Below are 24539 nucleotides of genomic sequence, written 5' to 3' on the forward strand. Positions count from 1 at the left end.
ATCTTGATATTTAATTATGTTTCACTTATCAGATATAAACACTGCCATTTAATACTGCATGAAACGAAAATAAATACTTAACAGTTCTTGTTCAAGTGTATATTAGTGAAGATTTATGTACATAAAGGTTGTCATGCTTTCATATATGTTTACTTTCAAATTAAAAAAAAATATTGTAACAGCCTAATTGCTTTGTTGCAGGACTTGTTTCGTCTGTCTTTTATATGGTACATGTATTGTAAGGGGAACGGGTCACGCAGTTACTTAGCATGGGAAGGGGGAGTGAGTGAATGAGTGGGGAGAATGTGTGCTGCTGTTTTCGGGGGTTGCAGTGCATGGATGTGACTGGTTGATGAGCCGAACAGCGGCGGGAAACGACGGGAGGTTATATAATAAGGAGGTGCATTAGCCTGGGGACTGGAGACAGTCCAGCACTGAACTTGAATGAGAAACTGTGGGTGCGACTGAGCGAGCGTATGAGCTGTGACCAGAGAGAATATGCAGTGAAAGTGTCAAGACTAAAACGTAGGGTTATTATTTTGGTGCTATGAATTCCGGCCCGACAGGAATTCCCTGTAGTTTCAAATAAAACAAACATTTTGAGAATTCACCGTCTCCCTGAATACTACTTCCTAAACATGAAAACGTTACAATATACTAAATGAACGGATCAAGCTTATTATGATAGTTTGCAAAATCAGATGAAGGCTTTCAATACAAATCGGGATAATACATAACCGTGGTTACCAACATTCTAATTGAAATAACTTTTGGTCACAGTGGAGCTATACCTTGAAAAAAAGATCCTACACAAATTAAAAAATTGTCTCAAACCATAGAAAACACAGCATATAAAAGTGTATTACAGACTTTTATAGCATACATCTATAAATAAAAATAATATGCACAGAACAAAACATTAGATAGTTGAACAGAACTAACTTGCACGTATTATTCGGAGTCTGAGCTCCACCCCTCTCCTACTTCAACGCAGCTGGACTCAGAGTCACTGGAAGGCAAGGCAGATGAGGTCGCTTCGTCCTGCCACGGAGACTTCAGCCATCGCTCAGGGTATTGTGCACAATACTCATTAAGTGTTTTCCTCTTACGCCCCATTTTCAAACTAGTAACTGTCACTGTATACCTATCGCAACAACTTACCTACACCGTAACCCACTAATTTCAAAGTAGGGGCTTTAAATGACAGTCACTTTAGCTGGCAAATGAAAGTGCAAAGTCGGTGCAGGTCTTGATGATTGACAGTCATTTAAAAGAATGAAAACATTCTATCGCTGCTTCAGTTAACGAGATCTGTCAGAACAGGATGAAATGACCGACAGTGAAACTACAGTAGCCTACTAAGGGACCACTGAGAGTCATTCACAGTGGAACAGAGACGGGACAGCAAGTATAACAATTACACAAACTAGAGATGATTTTTAGTACTTAAAGCTGCAGTGTCCCACAATCATGCTAATTGTTTAATCCGTCCATTGTTGATCAGTCTGTTTCAGCAAAAGAAGTTTTTACCATAAGCGTACTTACTCTTGAAACCTATCCCCATAAAATGGTTTCACGTCTTAAAATAAACAGACAGTAAAAAGTGTTTTGTTGAGGAAAACACCCTATTTGGAGGAATCTTTGGGCTTAAAGTGTAGAGAAATAAGTAATTCTAAGAACATTGTATGTGGTGTGGGATGATGCATAAACTTAATGAAAATGAAGGTGTTTCTGAAAAGTTGTTAGAGTTCATTATAATCTATAACTAATATATTTTTTAAAGGACTTTAAAGGATATTTTTTTAAAGGAGTGCTACAAGCAAAAAAAACTTAATAGAGCAAAAACAGAATATTACATTTATGATGAAATACAAAAATAAAGCAGATTTACAATTTGTAAGTTGATAAAAGTGAGTAGATTTACTGAAAATCTACTTAATAAGTTTTGAAGCAGGCTGTGGTGGTAAATGGATAAAGGACATTAGTAAACTAATAAAAAAAATAGATAGCGGTCTATTCGTATCTACCGTAGCACCAACTAAATGAAACATCATGTATATATTTTAGATATTTACCGTAATGCACTGCTGTATTTACTGCACTATTACATTCTTTTTTTAAAATACCATTCATTTGAAATGGAAAATATTCCTGCAGTATTGTCATTCTTTGATTGAAAACAATGGTGGTTTTAGAAAAATAAAACTCTAAGAGGTTTTAGTTCCTTAAAAAAGAAAGAATCCTATTGTTTGCTCTTGAGGCAGAGAATAATAAATCAAGCCAACTCTGTGTTCATATTACTGTAAAGCAACTAAGACATAGCTTTACTGTAAACTAATGTGATCCATCTGTGTCTCCATCCATTTGTGTTTCCTTCCATATGATGATGTAGATATCCTTCTGCCTGGTGTTGATGGCTGAAGTGTAATGCTGGCTCCAGGGATCAGCTCATTTTGCCTCCACAGCGCATCAGCACACACAACGGCTGCGATGCTGGCTCCAGGGATCAACCACAGTGCGGTCTCCCCAGCGCATCAGCATGAAAGTGTGCTGAGAATAAAAAAGCATTATTATATTTTAGAAATGTACATACATAACTATGATATTATATACATAGAAAGTTTTAAAAAATCTCTACACAGCTGGCGCTGTTTACTATTGAATAAAATACTTTTTGTATGCAAATGGGTTCCCTGACATATATTCTCTAATATATGAAAGCTGCATCTCCCTTTTGCTAGTTTCAGCTATGATGGGAATAAAGCAGGTCCTTTTTTGGAGGAATTCTGTATCTAACAAGCTTGTCACCTACATGTAGAATAAATGATCCTAAACTCTATTAACAGTGTAATAGAAGAGGTGTACAATTTTTCTGTACAAGGTTTGGCATGATTTTGGTCCTTCATATATTGAGCCTTGTGCACCACACCAGTTCAATTATCACACAACAAATACAATATCAAAAATGCCCAATTATTATTTGTACTAGCTGTCACTCTTTAGTTGTGTTAAAACTTTCAGCAGTTGATAAAAGCAAACCATAAGCCTAAAATATCTCCATTGTAAATTATTTCTGCTTCCTAATTTCAGAAGTACTGACCCAACACTAAGACAGTAAAAAAAGCCCCAAGGCTTTAAATGACTAAACAGTGCAACCTTTGGTCTTGTGATTTGTGATATATCTTTGAAACACCTAACCATTTTTTTACTGCCTTCTAATGAACTTAATATACGATTGTGACAGAAATATAATCAATCTTGGTTGTAAAACTCCCTCCCGACCTGTGAGGGCGCTAAGTAGCGAGGACCAAGTTCTTTGGACGGGCTGGCCTGACAGTTCTTTCCCCGGGTCGGGAAGTTGGTCAGTCTGGAAGAAGGCGAGATTCGTATTGACCCTGAAGGAAAACAATGTAGCAGCCGCAGATTGTAAAGGCAGCTGCATTCGTTTACCAAGGGGTCATGCGTGACAGCATATAAGGGGGACGGAGAATCGTAATCGGTTCCTTCGCTTGGTTTTGTGAGTAGAACCGAAAAGGACGGTAAAATAGTACAGGGATGTGAGTGTTGTGTTTTGTTTGTTTGTAATCATCTTGTCTTGTCTTGTACATTGTTGTACATAAAACACGTTTCCGGAGCTGTCGCCAAGGGCCAGCACTGAACCGGAACATCACTTCACCACTGTCACTAAATATTGTGGGACGGATATCTGTGTTTATTATTTAGGACTGCACCCCTGTTGTTATATTCTCCGTGCACTACACATTGTTGTGTATTGCCAGGGGTTTATTATTTGGTCACCAGACCTGGATATAAATAAAAACTATTTCTGAACCGGATTATAACTCTCTGTGTTTCATTACTGCACTGCATCACCCCTGCACCTGCACGTACCACTTACCACTTTGCCACAACGATATACTTGTCATGCTACATAATCCATAAAGAAAATAACAGAAACGGGATTATCCATCTATCTCTTAATGTATTTCACTCACAATGTTTATTTTTATCCAAAGACCAGTCCTTAATCTTGTTCATGCATATTGGAAATAATGCTTCAGTCCTTACAAATTAATCCTCATGATTAAAGACACACATATTACAAGATCAATTAATCAATCTAGAAGCTCTATTTGTGTGCCACTTAAAATGGTTGGGGATTCAGAAAGAGGCAGTGTCTGGCTACCCCCTGATTCACACAGAACAGAATAGTTTGGAGTACTTTGGATCAGTTGAATCGGTTGTCATTTAGCCAAACTGGACTAAATATATACAACACAGAATATATACAACACAGGATCTATTCTGTCATAAGTATGTCAGTAACACACAGGATAGCATGCCATTAGGCTTTAAACCTAGTTTATGAAAGAAAGAAATCACCACAGCCTCCATGAGAAGGCGATTTATCCACATTTAAAGTTGTACAATGTTTGACACACACTTTCTATAGCGTGTGGAATGTGCATGGTATGTGCGTGCTATGTCACAGAAATCATGATGGTGGAGAGAGGGTATCGGCTTTCTAAGTTGCGTGGAAACCTTTTGTAAAGCAGTCAATGACTGGTGCTGATCGGGGTCTGTGAAATTAGCTGCATATGTAACCTTTTTATGTACACTACAAGTACTTCAACATTAAAGCTATCAGCATAGGGTTGCTTAAGGGACATCATTAGAATACGGCTGCTATAATAATTAAATGCACTCGAAATTAGATTATTAATACCTTCCAGGCAGGCACTAAAATAAATTGTCACTTTGCTCTCAAACCTCAACCTTTATCTAGCTAGCGGACTTTTCCAAATTAAACTCATTAAATCAATGCCTTTGACTTGGTGCTGCAGTGGTTGTTATGAAGGCATACCCTTCACAGTCCAATGACTGTCTATGGTGACCGTTGACAGTTCATCTACACCCTATGAATGATGACTTTCATCAGTGAGCTGGCTCAGAGGAAAACAGGCATTTAGAAAGCTGCCAATGTTTCTGACAAAAGCCCCTACATCTATCTCCAAAGAGCACATAACCCTAACTGAACAGGGAGAAGGCTGTCTCTGTGTGTCCCGCTGCCACTTCCAAGATGAACTCTGCATAGGCTATGGCAATAATGTGCTCATCCAGCAGGTACGACACAGCACGGCTAGATTTTCTTCTGGAACAATTAATACAATTGTCTTGTGACTTTAAACTATTCAGTAATGATAACTGTGCCTGCATAAAGCATTCATTTTTGGTAAAGTGCAAGCTTGTGCTTTATAGATACAAATGTCAGAATGAGAAACAAAGCCTACAAATAAAATTCACTTGTGGATATCACAAATGAAGAAACTGGTAAGATACAAAGATGTTGATAAAGAAATACCACGTAAATGCAACATATTTAAACTATTGATTTAATAGCATTTTATAAATTGGTCCTGTTATGGGACCTTTCTGGCTAACCTGGTGCTTCACTCTTTTGACTGCAACTAAATCTTGCGACCTGCAATTGTCAGTTGCAGGGGAGAAGGTGTGTTAATAGGAAGGAATATAATGAGATGTTACTGTTCCAAGTACCCAATATTTATTGTTTTTGACAAGAGCTCAGCACCCAGTTTGCAAGCTTGTCCCAGGAACAGTGATCATATGAAAAAAAAAAAAACTATACCAGCATGTGGCAGGGCATCGTCCTGCCTGTAAATAATATGATTTTGTGGTTGTTTGGTGGTGGTTGGCAGGGATGGGGTTAATTTCCTATCCCTGCCAAAATACATGTGAGAATGTGGCTGGAGCTAATCGAATTATTGATGATAATTAGGCTCCAGCCACATGGTATAAAAAAGGGGAAAATTCCTGTTTGGTGGAGAAATTTGGGGGCGGGGGCTGGGGCTGGGGCTGGGGCTGGGGCTGGGGCTGGGGCTGGGGCTGGGGCTGTTGTTGGGGCTGTTGTTGTTGTGGTGTGAGTTGGTTATTTTGTTCCTGTTTATTGTGTTTGTGATTTGTTTTGTTAAACCTTTTTATTTAACTTTGTGAGCAGTGTTTTTGTTTGTTCAACCTTTTGATTTATTTTTTGTTTATCAAACTGCGCAGCAGCACTTTAACTACAGCTTCCTTGCCTCTGAGTCTCTTTGCCTGCCAATACCATCTGGGCCCGCAATGCTACCCTGTCACACAGCAATATTTGCTTTATTACACTTTGCTATGCTTTTACTATGGAAACATTTTAAAAGGGCAGCCTCAGCAATAGGGTTGCATTGTTGGGGAGAAATTAAAACTGTATGCATGCTTATTTTCTTATTTTGTTTCTTTATCTGCAAATACTTATTTAGGAACTATCCATGCAATGGTCCATGGTCTGACCCATGGTTAAGTTACTTAAGTCTTGAATGGGACGATCTGTAAAAGTTCAGGGGGCTTCCTTTTTAATTGTATTGTCAGAAACAGCCAGTCTCTCTTTCCTCTCTCTGATAGATGTAGCAACCAATCTTCCAACAACATGGATGTCGGCTTCCTTTAGCACTGGATGGTCCGACACTGTGAAGACATATTTAAAAGGTTTTTAAAACACTTGGTACAGTTATTTATCAGGGTATACTGTATTATGGAATTAGTAGTATCACTTATCAGTGGCAGAAATATTTATCTTACAATATTATCATTCTGCTTCTTTGCTTTTATAATTCTTTCATAAAGTACAAAAAAACTTATACTGTATGTAATTTGTTAATTTAAAATCAGTAATAAATCAAGCAGCACATGAAGGCACTCAGAATTCTCCATGTCAACCTCCAAGACTTTTAATTAAAAATGGCATAGCTCTTGCCAATTACTTATTGTTTAATACAAAAAAAAAAAGGTTTAAATAATAAGAACCCAAATTTCAACCTATGCTCGACTGCTTTATGACTGTAAAAGAGAGAATGTGACCTTCAACATTTGCAAAGGTCATGTTCTGCATTTTCTTATACATTATTCACTTTGTCCTTTTTGGTACTTAAAATCTGACCTTTTACTGGGGATAACTGCTGAAACTTCTGATGAATATTTTCTGTACATACTATACATTCCAGTCCTCATATTATACTCCTTTAAACTCATTACTAAGCTTACAGTCACTTTACAAATCAGATTTGTTTCTCATAAAACAGGCACCCACGCTTCACAGTCATCTAGGCACTCTATAACATTTCCAGATTGACAATACAGTACTGTAGCGATCTGGACTGTTTGTGTTATGTGTTATATGGTTTTGTGTCGCTGTTCTGTGTTTTGTCAATGTCCTGAGTGCATGTGAACGAGTGCACCTGTGGGGTGGGGGAGCGTGATCAAGTCGGAATCCAAGTGTGCTTGTGAATGTTGTCCAATTAACATGTCTTGTTATGTCTAAATGTTACATGTTTTCACAGGGTTTTGGGGTGTAAAGGGGCAGCTTGCACACTGCTGTGGTCTGTGTAGTGGTGTCCTGACATTGAATGAATAAACATCTGAATGAGATCTTGCTGCGGTCATCTGCCTCTTGTTTGTTATGTTACTATTTTTAGCAATTTCAGCAAGAGCCTTCATTAACCGTTCATTTTCTGATTTGTGAATTTTAAAACGGCATGACAATGAGTAAGAAATATTTTATTTACATAGTTAATGCTGTTGTTCACAGCTTGGGTTAGATGTGAGTATCATTTAGAATCTTTTGTAAACTGTTTTTAAATGCTGCAGAAGCAACGAGGTATGACTCAATTTATAAGGGAGAGAGAGATAGACATTTTCAAGTTGGATTCCTGGATTTAAATCAAGGTTAAGCATTCTTAAACATACCAGTTTTCAATTTTTTGTCAAAATAATAAAAAGAAGATGTCTTTTTGGAAACAAGCTCAATAGATTGTTTAAATTGTTTGTTTTTTTTTAGTCAAAAGTGTAGTAACATAAAATATCATACATTTCACATTTTAATTAAATCCATGTAGAAGATCCACTGTCAGACTTCAACACAACCAATGCCAAACTTTAATGGCAAACTAAGTTTGTTGGCTACATTCTTTAACATATCTGGTTAAAATAGGACTTTGTGACGGATAACGTCATCCTATTATAAATCATGCTGAATCTGTCATCCATATCCCAAACTGGTATTGAGTTCAAAATGTCTGGAGCTCTACTGTAAAAAAAACAAAGAAAGTTGTCTTTTCAGAAATGCATTCTCTCCAGTGGACTGTGGACTATTACAACCACATAACATACACACTCACACACACACGTTTTTGATTTCCTATATTTGTGGAGACTTCTCATTATTGACTCTCACAATATTTTTATTTACTATTTCTAACTCTAATCAGACAAAACTCCACACAGGGTGAAAGTCGACAACAAACTAAATATTTTGGCACTTTTATTATTTTTTTTTTAAGGCATATTTAGTTCTTAAAAACGTGTTTTACAAACTGGGGACTTCCCCACCACATCGTTTTTTTCAGGAGTTACTATCTTTGTGGGGACATTTTCTCAAATTGGTAGTAACCTGCCCACACACACGCACACACACAGAGAAAAGCCTGCACATACCACAAACAGTAAATACATAAAGAAAATACATTGACAGCAACGTGCTGTTACAGTGATTATGTCAATACATTTAGTAATTGTCTATTGAAACAACTGTTATTGCATTTACCAGGCTGGACATGGGATGGGAGCTACACTGAGGACAAAGGGAACAATTTACAAAGCTTGTGCTCCAGATCAAAGTTTATCCCCATCCTTGCAGAAAAAAAAGCTATTGATGTAGAAAATGTAGGTGCACATTGGAGCCCTTTGAGGTATCATTATAATCAGGTGTATTTCTGGATTTTATTGATACAGAAGTTTGATACAGTTTGATAACCTGTGCAGTGAAACAAACACAAAAGGAATATACATGGTTTTCCTACTCCTGATTATTTTTCCTACAGTGGGTTGCCTGTCTGATTATTAAATAAACATAGCTCTCTCAGGAATGAAGAAGGGTCCACAATTACATCTTTCTCCCAAGGTGGCTTTCAAACTTGGCTGCCCTCAGTTATTTTAAGGTCACTTTGGATATTGCTACAAGCTGTGCAGCCATACTGTGTACACTACAAGCCAATGCATGAGAAAAACAGCACCAGCCCATTTATTATGAATTCAGCTTTAAAGGGGATGTTTCACTGTATTGTAGACACTGTCATAGTACTGTAAGGTCTGTCCTGTGCATCACATTCTTAACAGTTCTCGAATTTTGATGTCATCTTCCCGTCATTGTACTATACTTTTCTTGATTTTGGTGATGCACGTTCCAAGCGTGGAGCGCCTGGGGGTGGGCCAGTGCCAGCTTGGTATGATTAACATTGTTCCATGGGTCAAAATGCATCAAATTCAAGGGACAAATTGAAGAATCGTTATCTTGCTGAGATAGAAATACACTTCCTTTTCTCCTAAAATCCTGTTGTAAATGTTGTTGTTAGAAATGTTTATCGCAGAACTTTAGAACAAATAAAGCTAGGTACAATGAAGTATAAAAAAGAATATTAAATATAATATACTATATTTATAATCGTGTTTTTATATTCGTGTTGGAAATTCTCACATGGCAGTGAGAATGTAAAACTAAAAGGAGCCTATACACACGTGCACAAAATAAAGTAAACCTAGTACTTTAATACCTTTTCACACATTATCAGTTTTCTTTTTGCGAGTGCCAAAGGACTTGTTTGAGGCTGTTAGAATTCCATACCCACGTGTTTGGTGCAGCCCTAGTTTTCATAGTCCTGAAATTATTATGTATTTATTTTTTAATGTGCCTGTCTGAATATTAAAAAAACATAGCTCTCTTATGAATGAAGAAATACAGTCAAATGTCCCCTTTAAAGCTAAATTCTTTCCAGACTTTTCTTGAATAATCTCAGAACAGCTTTTCTGTTTATGTGGTACATTTATAAATATAAATTACAAATGCAGCATATAGTCAAGATATACACACTTTCAGACCATTGCTGATAAAATCTGAAATTCCAGCAGCAAGCAGACCTCTCCATGTAGCTCAGTCAGCAAGGCTTAGTTTGCGGTCCGCCGTTGTAAACACCCTTTATTTGTGCAATGCACGTTTAATTAATTGTAATGCGAAATATTAGCATAGTCTTGTCTGTCACTATTGGGATGCAGCATGGAGGCTTGGTGGTCCAGTTGTAAAGAAAAGGGCTTGATACCAGGAGGTTCCCAGTTCAACTCCCAGCTCAGCCACTGACTCACTGTGTGTGACCCTGAGCAACTCAACCTCTTTGTGCTCTATCCATTGAAAGAGATGTAAAACCAAGGTCCTATTGTAATTGACTCTGCAGCAGCAGTTGTTAATGCATAGTTCACCCTCAAATTACTTTGCTAAATGATTATGTAGTTGATCCTGTTTGTCTGCCTATGTGTACTTATGCTACAAATCTGTGGATGAAGGCCAATGTGATCTATTTTTTCAAGATACATGTACTGGTACCTCTAATTTTGTATTCACAGCTGTGTCAGATTGTATATAACTGACATATTGCTTATAATAGAATTATGCTGATTTATTTTTTCTTACATATATGCCTAGTTAATCTAACAGCTCATGTTAGATTAAGAGCCATTTTCATGCAAAAAAGGAGCTCTTTGTTTTATTAGATCTGGTTGATTTCCATTACATGAGAGTCGATGTTAAAACTTCATGCTGCTATTTGAACTCGGCTCTCGCCAAGATAAGCACCAACTAAGACGTAGCTTTACAGTAAACTACAGTAAACAGTAAACTGCACTATTACCTTCTTTTTTTAAAATACCATTCATTTGAAATGGAAAATATGCCTGCAGTATTGTCATTCTTTGATTGAAAACAATGGTGGTTTTAGAAAAATAAAACTCTAAGAGGCTTTAGTTCCTTAAAAAAGAAAGAATCCTATTGTTTGCTCTTGAGGCAGAGAATAATAAATCAAGCCAACTCTGTGTTCATATTACTGTAAAGCAACTAAGACATAGCTTTACTGTAAACTAATGTGACCCATCTGTGTCTCCACCCATTTGCGTTTCTTTCCATCTGATGATGTAGATATCCTTCTGCCTGGTGTTGATGGCTGAAGTGTAATGCTGGCTCCAGGGATCAGCTTATTTTGCCTCCTCAGCGCATCAGCACACACAACGGCTCCGATGCTGGCTCCGGGGATCAACCACAGTGTCATAACATCAGTGTGACAACCGTCTGGATTGAGCTAAGTAGGGTACATCTCTGGGGTCTTCAAATGGGCACCTTCCATCCTCTGTGTTTCATCGACTAGGACATAACACCTCAAGAGGGCTCGACGGTGATTCTGGCATCCCAGCATCACCCCCCTCTGTCCCCCACTCAACTCAACCCAGCTTACTTACCCATACATCAGCATTTCTTTCTTTCTATTGTGCTTGAGATCCCCAACCAGAATCTTTCCGTCTCAACCATGGCCAGTTGCTGCTCCTCTCCGCTGCTCTTCACTGTTTGACGCAACTCTTGGCCACTGAAGCCGACGTCTCTGAGAAACCGGGTTGTAGAGTGTGCCACAAATCCTCGACAACCCACCTCCACTGGGTAAGCCCAGACTCTCCATCCTCACTGTTCCGCTTCAGCGGCTAGTTGAGCATACCGCAGTTTCTTCCTCTCATACGCCTCATCTACAGTATCCTCCTATGGCACTGTTAACTCTACCAGGTTAACCAAGACCCCCTCTTCCATGCTGAACTTGCCCCATGATATCACTGATTCGAAGGGCAGCCTTTGCATCTTCCACGGCTTTCTTTGCCGCCTACTTTCTCCCAGTTTTCAACAGAGGTGCTGTCTATCTTAAGCATTTGTCACGTGACTCTACTAATGTCATTTCCAGTCGGACTTTTGCGCACTTAAACTCCTCGGTTAGAGCAGAGACTGATAGCTACAGTATACCATAAAGTCCCACTCTGCTGAGCCAGCGTGGAACTCCCAACCATTTACTGACGTATGAACTGATTAAAGCTTCCAGCTTCTCTACTGTTGTCAAAGAAACATCGTACACAGTCCGTGGCCACAGCAGCCTCGGCAGTTGACCAAACTGAAAGCACCAGAGTTTTAGTTTGCTAGGTAAAGCGCTGCTGTGTATGCTCTTCAACCCTTCTACTGCTTGTTGTCTAACTTCTCCCACACAAACTGTGTCATTTAGATCCCCGTCGTACCATCTCCCAAGACTTTTCAGTGGCTTCTCAGACACTGTTGGTATTGCCTCACCATTAATGTAGAGCATTTTATCTACTACTTTACCTTTAATTATAGAGATGCTCCTTGATTTAGTGGGCTTGAATTGCATTTGCGCCCATTCAATGTTATTGGTTAATTTTCCCAATAACTGATTAGTGCAGGCTACTGTTGTGTTCATGTTTGTCATGTCATCCATGTATGCTCAAATTGGTGGTAATCGTATTCCAGAAGCCGTTGACCAACATCTGCCAGCATTTTCCAGTCTCTAGCAGCTTCCAGTTGTCCTTGGCGAGGCTTGGTTTTAACACCTTTTCTTGGTGGTTGCTCTCCTGGACGAAGGGATATTGTCTTTTGTGTGTAATGCTTTGATGGAACTGGTGGCAACTTATTGGTCATATTGCGCTTGTCTTCCAATGCAAAGGCCAAACATAACAGCACCTGGTCATGGCGCCAAGTAAACCGTCCTTGGCTAAGACCCACCTTACATCCTGTCCAAATGTGCCTTAATGTTGCAGGTGATGAACACAAAGGACATGAGGGATCCTCTCCTACCCAGAGGTTTAGGTTCTGTGGTAATGGGAGAACATCATATGTTGATCTGATGACCCTGCTCTGTTCCATTGTCCACAGGTCTTGGAGGTTAAAATGTGGAAGAAATATGTTGGACCAGTGCAGAGAAACTCTGAATATTATGTTGTAGGTCAAAACATTGTATGTTCACATCTGGAATCTAAGTGAGAGAGTTAGAGAAAACAAATAAAAAAAAAAAAGCCTTCATTGCTGTGGCTTCGCCTAAACAAAAAACAGTGCTCGCCCCTTTAATGGCACTCGTTAACATCAATCACAAAATGCTGGAGATTAGAGTGGTAGTGGTTTAATGTGGTAAACACTGTACATTATAAGAATTCAATTTATTTATAAACTCATGCTGGACAGACAACATGTGAAACTTTAGATTTTTCCATTTCTCATGAATATTATTCTGTATGTTTTATTTATTGTTCTAATTAAAATCTGTCACTTGCCAGCACTCTTGTTCACTTGGTTTTGAAACTTTCCCAAAGGTCAGGATGAATGGCTGTGTTCCAGTTTACAAGGGGAATAAAGTCAATAACAATAAGGACTAGTCACGATTTGTGGAGGACTGACATGAATGCTTGGGGTAAAAGCCTGTCACACTTAAGTCTAACAAAGTACTAAAGTCGGATGAAAAGTGTGTAAACCAGAGAATATGATAACATTCCGGCGCCTCCTTAAGACTCACCTTAAGACTCCTTAAGACTCACCTCTTCAAAGAGCATCTGTAGAACTCCTCTGTTTGTATCCTGGGACACTATCACCCTTCATGTAAATGTGCTTTATTTTGCTCTTATCAGCCCCTATTTTACTGCATTTAATCCTGTACTTCAGAATACTGTAATCTGCCAAGTTTTTAACCTGTAGTACTTTGTATTTAATCACATCCTGATGTAACTATCACTATTTAATCATATCCTGATGTAACTATCACTATTACCTGCTGTATTATTGAATTGTGGTTTGTCAAACTTGTACTTTACTTGAACAAAAGTTATTGTATTTCTTGCTCTTATTGTATTACTTGTATTGTAACGCTTGAAATGTTTTTGCTTACGATTGTAAGTCGCCCTGGATAAGGGCGTCTGCTAAGAAATAAATAATAATAATAATTGTTTTCCAGTGAGATTTAACTTGGGTTCTGGGATTTAAAGTCAGGAATATTTGCAGTGTAATCTAATACAATGCAATATATTTAAGTATATAGTATGCCAGACCAAGAACACAAATGTATGTTTAAAATGTGTGTTAAGCCCCAAGTTCTAAGACCAATGCAGTATATTGTACATTACATTAATGGCAATAACACTACAGAATACATATTTTTATTAGGCTTTTGGCATATCGTTATTAAAATAAGTTTATTTGTTTTAATCTAACAATTCCCTCGATATGCAAATATAAAACAATAACAACTATTTCATTACATTTCTACAGGCACCAATAAAATAGTATCAACTCTTTACAGCTATTATTGTTTTAATTACAAATCCCTTAAATAATTACCTTATACAGCTATAGAAGCCTAGCACTCCCATTTCTGGGGGAGTATTGCCAAAACCTTGGCTCTTATTAATATAATATTAGACCTGGAGGTGATGGAGGAGTTGCAATATTTCCACGTGCAGTGGAAGCTCTGATGAAAAGGGTACAGCCCACACAGTAATTCTGGTTTGAGTAAGTTTAAAAACTTAAAGAAGCTTTCCTGAATGAGTGTTTCAGTGGTCTGGGGAAAGTGGTTTGCCCCAATTTCAATTTTACATATATTATCTAACTCAACCTTGTGATAGGCCACTGACTGGTGCAAGTCTCTAATTCTGGGACTGATTCTACCATACTGTGGCTCAGACAGTCAGCAGCAGTGGTTCTGCCAGCCAGCAGTCAGGTTGGCTTTGTGCATTGCTAGTATAGCCTCTTGTTAAATAAATTGTGTTTTATTTTATTGTTGTTTAAATTACAATTTAAAAAAACTGCTCAATGGCAAAAAGTTGTGCTTTGCTCCAGTGACCCAAGCTGATTCAGACCTGTCGTTTCGATTTCTGTTTCTTACATTAAATAAAGAAAGGCTGATAAAAGTAAATACATTGATTTAAAGACGTAAAACAAATATTTACGTCAGGATTAAATAAATGGTATTCGAGTATTGCATGTAAACTAGGAAAGGCTAAAGCTGTGAACTTCTACTTTCTTTTTTTTACGAATACCCCCTGTCATGTTACAAATACAGAGGGGTAGGACTTTTGTGAGCATCTGCCAAAGCAATATGTGATACAAATTCAGTTTGCTGACCTGGTCTGATAATGTAAATCGCCTAAATGTCTCACTGCCAATGTGACATGAAATTTCAGAAGTTAGAGAAAACAATACTGGCAGTCAGTGACATGGAAATGGAATGGAAAATGTCATCGTGGCAGGACAAAAGCCCTGCTTGTTTGAATAGTGTGTGTGGAAATGTACGGTTGGCAGGGATGGGGTTAATTCTGTACTTGAAAAAAATCACAGGTGTGGCCATTCCCAATTAGGTGATTGAGTGCTAAGTGGGGAGTGGCCATCTGTATAAAAAGGAGGAGAACTGCTTTGTGTGGGGGAGGGAGTTAGGGGAGTGTACCTGTCTTTTGTTTGTATCAGTTCAGTGAAGGCGAATGTGTACGTTTGCTTGTTTTGTTTAAATCTTTCTTTTGGCCCTCGTGCCAGTTGATTGGTTCCTGTGTTTATTTGTTGTTGTTTTAATAAATGTGCATACGAGTGCTGGAACTGCAGCTTCCTTGTTGCTGAGTCTCATTCTCATTGATGAGTAAAATTGCCAATGTGGCCGGAATTTAAGGCGTGGCAACTTTAAATGCACAACTGTGTGAAGCGTGCCCAGAAGTCATGTATTAAAAAAACTACACAGAAGGGTGAAATAAAAACAGAAATGAAAACATGGTGTTTACAATCAAATAAAACTTAAACATTACAAAGCAGAGGTTTAAATCTAACAACCCAGAACATCCTTGCTATTATTTAACTTCTAAATACTGCTAATACATGCCAACAACATTTAATTTGAAATAGAAATGGAAAACCTCAGGCAGGAATTTAGCCAAGTGCTAAACAAATCCAGAAACAAAAACCACAGTAATTAGCACTTACTGTAATATCTGCTTACATAAAAGCAACTGTGGAAAAATGTAAACTGTATGACATTTAAAATGTATAATCTACACTGGTCTAACTATAGTCTCATATTAAATTCTGTAAGAGACCATAGTAATAGATCATATATTTTGTGTTACCTACCTGCACACCAAGGGGTGTTGTGCTAATCAAAGAGGGTTCACAGAAATCATCAGACCACAGCAGATAAAGTAAGCACATTATAATTAATATGGTTTTCTAACCATATTAATTCTAATAGAGGTCTAATTTCACTTTGTAATCCAACATTCTTGTTTCGAGTTTCATTTGTGACGGATTATTGCATTAAAAGCTAATCACGGTATAGCAGCTTTTTGTTTGCAATAGCAGTCTTACCAGTAAGTTAATGGGCGATGATGCACCAACATTATAAACAAACGTAAAGAAAAGAATGAATCACGAATGAGACACAGTGATTGCCTGTTGCTTGCAAAGGATGGTGGGAAAGCCCAACTGCTGTGCCACAAAGTAGACACATGCTAATGGAAAAGCGGATTATAATGCCCTCATATGAACAGGCTGATTTAATTTGTAACTTTAATGTTTTTTTTTCTGTTAAAATTGTAAAATTACAAATATATAGGGGTAAAAAAAGCTGTGGGAACAGATGAACACTCATCCAGACACATAGATATATCTCCTTAATATACTTTTGCAGTTATCAATATATATTTACCTAAATATCTGTATCCTTCCTCTCCATCCACAATAGGATTGACCCATGTTGACTGGCGAATAGCTCCAAGTAAAGGTTTTGCTTCGTGCGGTGGGTAAAGTGTAAATGCCATCTCCACTGCCTGGTGCTTTTTTACTGCTTCAGCTGCCTTCCCAAAGGTACCTACAATATTTCAAAGACAGAAATGATGAGATTTGAGATTTGATTGTAAAATCCTTATAGACAGGTGCTCTGTAAGTGCTAAAATTATGGCCTGGTTTTAACATACTGTAAAACTGTCTTTTTTCTTCAAAGACTAATGCTATATAATTTACTGTGCACTTGTTGGAATATTTTTTCAACTAACGGTTGATTTACTACTACTACAAAAAAAAAAAAAACATATCGCAATTTGCAATGCCGCCCAAACCCTGACTGCCAGACCCACTAACCTCTAATTTCAGAATGCTGTGCACCCCTTCATAGGCATGGCCTCACTGATGTACTGACCTGGACAACCTGTGTCCAATTAATCACATTATAGACACGCACATTGACAGGATAATCTAGCTCACACACTTGGTTATCGAGGCTCCTATTTAAGAAGATCAATAGTATGCATTACTTCAAATGTACTTTATTTTAATATAGTACACAAAAATGAGTAAAGAACAAATTGCCCAAAATGATACACATATTCAGTAAACAAATTAGATGTACAGCTATGGCCAAAAGTTTTGCATCACCTAAAATTAAGATTGAGACATAATAATAAAAAATAAAAACTATATGAGCATAATTTAGATTTTTCATTTAACATCATGTTAGACTTTTCAATTTCTGTCAGTTTTTTGTTAAGTATATGGACAACTATCAATCAATCAATCAATTAATCAAATTTATTTTGTATAGCGCCTTTCATGCCAAGGCATCCCAAAGCACTTCATATGACAAATAAATATACTATACAATAATATAATATAATATACAATAAAATATCAAAACACATCCAAAAACAAATGGGAAAAAATAAATAAATAAATAAAATACATATTAACAAAATTCTAAATTAGGCCATCCCAATCTACAAAAAGGCCACTGCATAAAGATTTGATTTAAATGCATTTATTGAGTCAGCTTTATGGATTTCAATTGGAAGATTGTTCCATAATACACTAGCATAATGACTAAAGGCTCTTCCACCACAAGAGCTACGTTTTATCATTGTAGTCACCAGAAGCCCAGCATCAGCAGATCTCAAGAACAGCGGGCAAGAACAGCTGTAATATGTTCAAATCTTTGTGTACCATCCAATAGGACGTTACAGTAGTCCAGATGGGATGAAACAAACGCATGATTTAAAATTTCTACGTCGGATTCTGCAAGACACAAACAGACATGAGATATATTCCGCAAATGATAATAAGCAGACTTCACTACAGTTGAAATGTGATGCTGCAAACTAAGAGTAGAATCAAATAAGACTCCAAGACTTTTCACAGCTTGCAAAGAACTAATGGGGGGCTGCCAAAGGTCATTGGTTGTGGGATTTTATTAATGCTGTTTTAGAGCCAATTACAAGAAATTCAGTTTTATTTGCATTTAACTGCAAAAAATGTTTTGACATCCAAGCTTCTATTTTGTCAAGGCAAGTTGATAGCCTGGAGTTTACGTTTACGTCATCTGAACTCATTTTAAAATAAATCTGGATGTCGTCGACATAAGAGTGGAAATTAAAACCATGTTGCCTGATCACATTACCCAGCGGTAGCATATACAAATTAAAAAGGAAAGGACCAAGAACAGAGCCCTGTGGAACCCCAGAAACAACAAGAGAATTAGCCGATTTTGATCCTCCAAATGTGGGGAGGTTAAGTAAGACCGCACCCAGGAGAGTACTGTGCCAGTAATGCCAATAGTTTTCTCAAGGCGATAAAGAAGAATTGTGATCAATGGTGTCAAATGCAGCAGATGTATCCAAAAAGACAATCCCTGATAACGGCCCCTCATCTGCATTCAGCAGGATGTCATAACAACGTTTATGAGTGCAGACTCCGTACTATGCTGTTTCCGAAAGCCAGATTGACATTTTTTAAAGAGATTATTAGCAGAGAGATATGCAGACAACTGAGCAACAACAACCTTTTCCAAGACTTTTGCAAGGAAAGGTAAATTAGAAATTGGACGATAATTAGACAAGACATCAGGATCTAATGTAGACTTTTTTTTTAAGTACTGGCTTTACAATTGCCAACTTTAAACTAGCTGGAACAGTTTCAGTTTTTAGGGAGAGATTCACAATATTACAAATCACAGGAGCAAGCGTATCTGCACAATGACAGACAATATTAGTCGGCCAAGGATCACAAGAACACGAGGTGGAACGAGCTTTATTGATAATATATAAGACATCAGTAATATCAGTTGTAGCAAATGCGCAAGTCTATGTGGAGCTATTATGGTCTCGATGTCCACATCAGTTAAATCTTCACTAGACAGGGTAAGAGAATTCCTTATTGTACCAATCTTGTCAGTGAAGAAATTAGCAAAGTTATCACAATCCAATACTGAAACACCTGCATCACATTTTGGTGTTATAAGCTGATTAAAAGTTTGAGATAGTACTCTAGGGTTTCCCTGCCCCTCAGTTATAATAGAAGAATAAAAATTAGACCTGGCAGAATTTAGGGCTAATCTGTAATCAAGAAGGTGTTTTTTCCACATTTCTTTGTGAACAACAAGACCCGATCGCTTCCACTAGGACTCCAGTTTTCTACCAGTTGTTTTTAGAGCCCTAAGCAAGGAGTAGAATGTCTTATTTTAATAATTCGAGTTTTAAGTGGGGCAATATGGTTCATTGTGTTTGTCAAGGTCAAATTGTAAAGATCAGCATTACTCGGCACTACATTTGCTGATGGTGAAGAGGCAAGACAATCATTAAAGACCACTGGATCTAAAAGACTTTTGTACGGTAAGTGACTTCCTTAGTTTGTTTAGATTGGTCAAAAGAAGGAAAATTCATTTTTGCAGTAATTACGAAATGATCAGATACAACTAAAAGTAGTATGTGATTCAATATGTTAACGTAACATTATTCAGCAGGTTTCATTCGACTTTATGAAGCAAAATGTGTTAATTCTATAGAGTGATGCAAAACTTTTGGCCATAGCTGTATGTATTGATGTTAACTAATACAAAGATGCAATTCTGTACAACCTGCTTTACATGAAAAAAAAACATAGAAAATAAATATCTAATCGAAATGATTAGAGAAAAATCATCCAAATATTTATAACCATTTTTTATATTCAGACTTGTCAGCTCTCCCTAGACAGACACGCACAGTGTTCTAAGAACAAAACACCTGACTGGAGTCCTCCATTAATTACTTTTCAGAAAACTAATTTTGCCTAAAACTACAAGATGTGTTGTGTGCATGTAAACACACTGACTGACTGGATTCAATCAAAAAGTATCCACCTTCTTTAACATAAAATACAAAATTAAACCAAACCAGCACAGTTTCCATTTAGGCGTGTAATTAAATTTACAAAGTAAACAGCATCTGACTGAAATGCAGACAATTAGTATAGGTCTAAATGTCTGGAAAAAAAAAACTGCTAATCAGTAGGGCTGTGATGCTGTAGCCTCTGGACTTGTTCCATCTCAGCAGTCTAGCCTCTGGTTGTGGGATCTGAATATCCCATGTGTCACTTGGGCACACTCCTGGCAGTCATCCAGCTTTCCAATTATCTGTTTAAACAATTTAGCGGCTATTTAAGGAACAAAGAAGCAGCATCCACTCCTCTGTGGGGTACCATGGTAACAGTCCACTTTATCTAATGGATAATATAGCAGAGGTGAATCAGCTTACAATGGGCCAACCTTGCAATCCCCATTCTACTGATGTTAAAAGCATGCCACATTTTAATTACTTATACACAATGCAGAGATGTATAGTAGTAATGGGTATATCACAGCAACATGCTAATCAGTGGCAGTAATATATGTATGAATTGCTATAAAAATTCTTCTAGTAAAAAAAGAATGTAAGCTTGCCAGAAAACATTTTTAACAGTCAGCTTCCATTATTAACAATCATGAAATATTAATATCTCTGGTGATGTGGATATGTTCTGCAGTACTGAAGGCACCTGTCTTTGTATATACCATACGTACAAATGTCACGCTTACATTTTACTTGTCTGGACACACTCATTGAATTGTAATGAAACTTGGCATTCAAAACCTCTTGTCCAACCTTGTAAATAGCGTGAATATAGGTCATGGGGATCGGCATTTACAGTGCTACTACTTTAGGCCAGGTCTTGACAGAAATTTCAGGAATTGTTTGACTTGATACTGCATAAGAGAAACCTCAAACTGGAAAGCAGCACAGTTTTCTTAGCTTCTCAAAACACACAGTCCAGGGGTTTTCAACCAGGGTACTTCTAAGGGTCATAGGAGTTATGCAGGATGACTCATAAATGCCCAAATAAAAATGAAAGTAAAAGAAAATAATGATCTTGAATTTTTTTTTTTAACAGTATTATATATTATCTCTAAACCACTGTGCATAAATATATCATTTTTGTTTAGACGCTCAAGTTTACAGCCTGACCACAGTTTCAAAATGATCATCCACCTGTACGCATGTGTGATTTTGATTGAGCAGGTTTCTACTGTGATATTAGGTGTGGCTGCTTTTAAGTGACTGCAATAGTGGCTGGTTGAATTGTTTTCCTGTGCATCATTCTTACTTGCAAAAGAAAAACAAAGGACAAAAATACTAAAGAGTCTCCAAAAAGAGCAAAGCGACAGTCCCTTTAGATCATTTTTATGTTGGCTTTAATAAAAAGTTTATCATTGTTAGTTTTAACTTGTGGTTAATGTTTTAAATGGATACAGCAAAATAACTTAAAATGTCAGATAACCTAAATGAGGCAATATGTTTCCATATTTCTTCCACTCATGCTTTATCTCTTGAGAATGCATTTATTTATGCACTTGAAGGGCAGCTCTGTGAAATAAAGATCTTTCAATTTATGTTTTGTTCACTGTAATACAGAAAAAAGAAAAAAGGTGAGAAATGTCTTATATTAAAAAGTATTTGGAAACTAAGAGCCTTTCCAATTTTTTTATTACTTGTGTTTGTATATGTTTTCTACCTTATTATATAGTTTAATAAAGTTTATAAATCTTAAAATAAATTGGAAACACACTGTAATGTTCTTTAAGGTCAACTACCTAAATTTGAAACATTTGTCACCCCAAATTCCCATTGGAATTACCCAACCCTACCCAACCCTACACAAGCCTACCCAACCCTACCCAAGCCTAACCAACCCTACACAAACCTACACAAGCCTACCCAACGATACACAACCCTACACAACCCTACACAAGCCTAATCAACCCTACACAGCCCTACACAAGCCTACCCAACCATACCCAACCCTACACAAGCCTACTCAAAACTTACAATCCTACACAAGCCTAACCAACACTACACAAGCCTACCCAACCATACACAATCCTACACAAGCCTACCCAACCATACACAACCCTACACAGTCCTACACAAGCCTACCCAACCATACACAACCCTACACAAGCCTACCCAACCCTACACAATCCTACATAAACCTACACAAGCCTGCACAAGCCTACACAAGGCTACACAAGTCTTAGGCAGTGGGGGGTATGACAACCTCAGTGCCATGATGGCTGGTAACATGTTGCAGGGTTCACAGAGCTTTTTTTTTAAATGTATACTGCGTGGCTTCACCTTGAAACTGCATAAAAGCAACCCCATACCATACTTCAAGCTTCTGGGAACAGTATAGCAAATAAATATTAGCATGAATGGCTACCATGTTTTGACTTGCTGGAAGTTCCAACTTGTGCATCCCTATTGTGAGTTTGAAAGCAGCATCCCATCATAAGGCACACTACTGTACCTTCATGTATGAGATAGTGTTTTAATTACCATGACAGTATGATGAAAAAAATTATAGGAAATAAACCTTATTTGTACCATTGGCCACTAAGTATGGGCTCAGTGGCTTATACACATTTGGGTAGTAAATCCAAGCAGTATACGACCTAAAGTCTTACTACTCTACTTTTACCACACAACTACCAATTATGACATTTATTTTAACATATCTTTTAATGAAACAGTTTAAACACATTTTCTATATTCATTGAGAGCTTTTTCATGGGCTTGCTACTGTCACTAAAGAGTGCTGCAATTGAGACATAAGCCAGTCTCTATTAAACGCTGGGTCTCTGTCATTGTCATTGAAGCTGAAAAAGATGAGGAGGAGCTTGAGCGTAATGAACTGCTAATAAGTGACAGCGATGAACATTTTGCATACCGTATCCTTATTAACCAGTGCATATAAAAAGACTGTAATAATACTTTTGCTTTATACTTGAGGGTGTACAATACAATGTAATTTTGATATAAATCAAAACTGTTACTTAGTTCCCACTGACACAAAACCTTTTAACAAAGGTTCTGGAGTGTTTAAATTGAGTTACGATGTTGCTACAAGGTTGTGTGTTAGCGGCTTCTCAATGACCGCATGAAGCATGTGAAGCTAGAGATCCAATATACAGACGTGCTCAAATTTGTTGGTACCCCTCCACAAAAAACGAAGAATGCACAATTTTCTCTGAAATAACTTGAAACTGACAAAAGTAATTGGCATCCACCATTGTTTATTCCATATTTAATAGAAATCAGACTTTGCTTTTGATGTTTTATTCAACATAATATTGTAAATAAGAAAACAAATGAAAATGGCATGGACAAAAATGATGGGACCGCTAACCTAATATTTTGTTGCACAACCTTTAGAGGCAATCACTGCAATCAAATGTTTTCTGTAGCTCTCAATGAGACTTCTGCACCTGTTAACAGGTAGTTTGGCCCACTCTTCCTGAGCAAACTGCTCCAGCTGTCTCAGGTTTGATGGGTGCCTTCTCCAGACTGCAAGTTTCAGCTCTTTCCATAGATGTTCGATAGGATTCATAGAAGGCCACTTCAGAATAGTCCAATGTTTTGTTCTTATCCATTCTTGGGTGCTTTTAGCTGTGTGTTTTGGGTCATTATCCTGCTGGAGGACCCATGACCTGAGACTGAGACAGAGCTTTCTGACACTGGGCAGTACGTTTCGCTCCAGAATGCCTTGATAGTCTTAAGATTTCATTGTGCCCTGCACAGATTCAAGGCACCCTGTGCCAGGCGCAGCAAAGCAGCCCCAAAACATAACCGTGCCTCCTCCATGTTTCACTGTAGGTATGGTGTTCTTTTCTTTGAAAGCTTCATTTTTTCGTCTGTGAACATAGAGCTGATGTGACTTGCCAAAAAGCTCTAGTTTTGACTATTCTGTCCAAAGGACATTCTCCCAGAAGGATTGTGGCTTGTCAATATGCATTTTAGCAAATTCCAGTCTGGCTTTTTTATGTTTTTCTTTCAAAAGTGGAGTCCTCCTGGGTCTTCTTCCATGGAGCCCACTTTCGCTCAAAAAGCGATGGATGGTGCGATCAGAAACTGACGTACCTTCACCTTGGAGTTCAGCTTGTATCTCTTTGGCAGTTATCCTTGGTTCTTTTTCTACCATTCGCACTATCCTTCTGTTCACTCTGGGGTCGATTTTCCTCTTGCGGCCGCGCCCAGGGAGGTTGCCTACAGTTCAATGGACCTTAAACTTCTTAATAATATTTGCAACTGTTGTCACAGGAACATCAAGCTGCTTGGAGATGGTCTTGTAGCCTTTACCTTTACCATGCTTGTCTATTATTTTCTTTCTGATCTCCTCAGACAACTCTCTCCTTTGCTTTCTCTGGTCCATGTTCAGTGTGGTGCACACAATGATACCAAACAGCACAGTGACTACTTTTCTC

General features: G+C 37.7%; 1 protein-coding gene across 1 annotated transcript in view; it reads right to left on the reverse strand.

Annotated features, from left to right (window-relative positions):
• Nucleotides 1–232: 232 nt before the first annotated feature.
• LOC117420609 (uncharacterized) overlaps nucleotides 233–24539 on the reverse strand; it is a 52543-nt gene continuing 28236 nt past the window's right edge. The window contains exons 9-10 of the mRNA XM_034034100.3: nucleotides 16647–16808; nucleotides 233–6513 (exon numbers count right to left, since the gene is read on the reverse strand). Coding sequence (XP_033889991.3) covers nucleotides 6386–6513; nucleotides 16647–16808 — 290 coding nt within the window. The 3' untranslated portion in view covers nucleotides 233–6385. The remainder of the gene's footprint in view (nucleotides 6514–16646; nucleotides 16809–24539) is intronic.

The sequence above is a fragment of the Acipenser ruthenus genome, chromosome 1, assembly GCF_902713425.1.
Source record: "Acipenser ruthenus chromosome 1, fAciRut3.2 maternal haplotype, whole genome shotgun sequence".
NCBI classification, from domain to species: Eukaryota; Metazoa; Chordata; class Actinopteri; order Acipenseriformes; family Acipenseridae; genus Acipenser; species Acipenser ruthenus.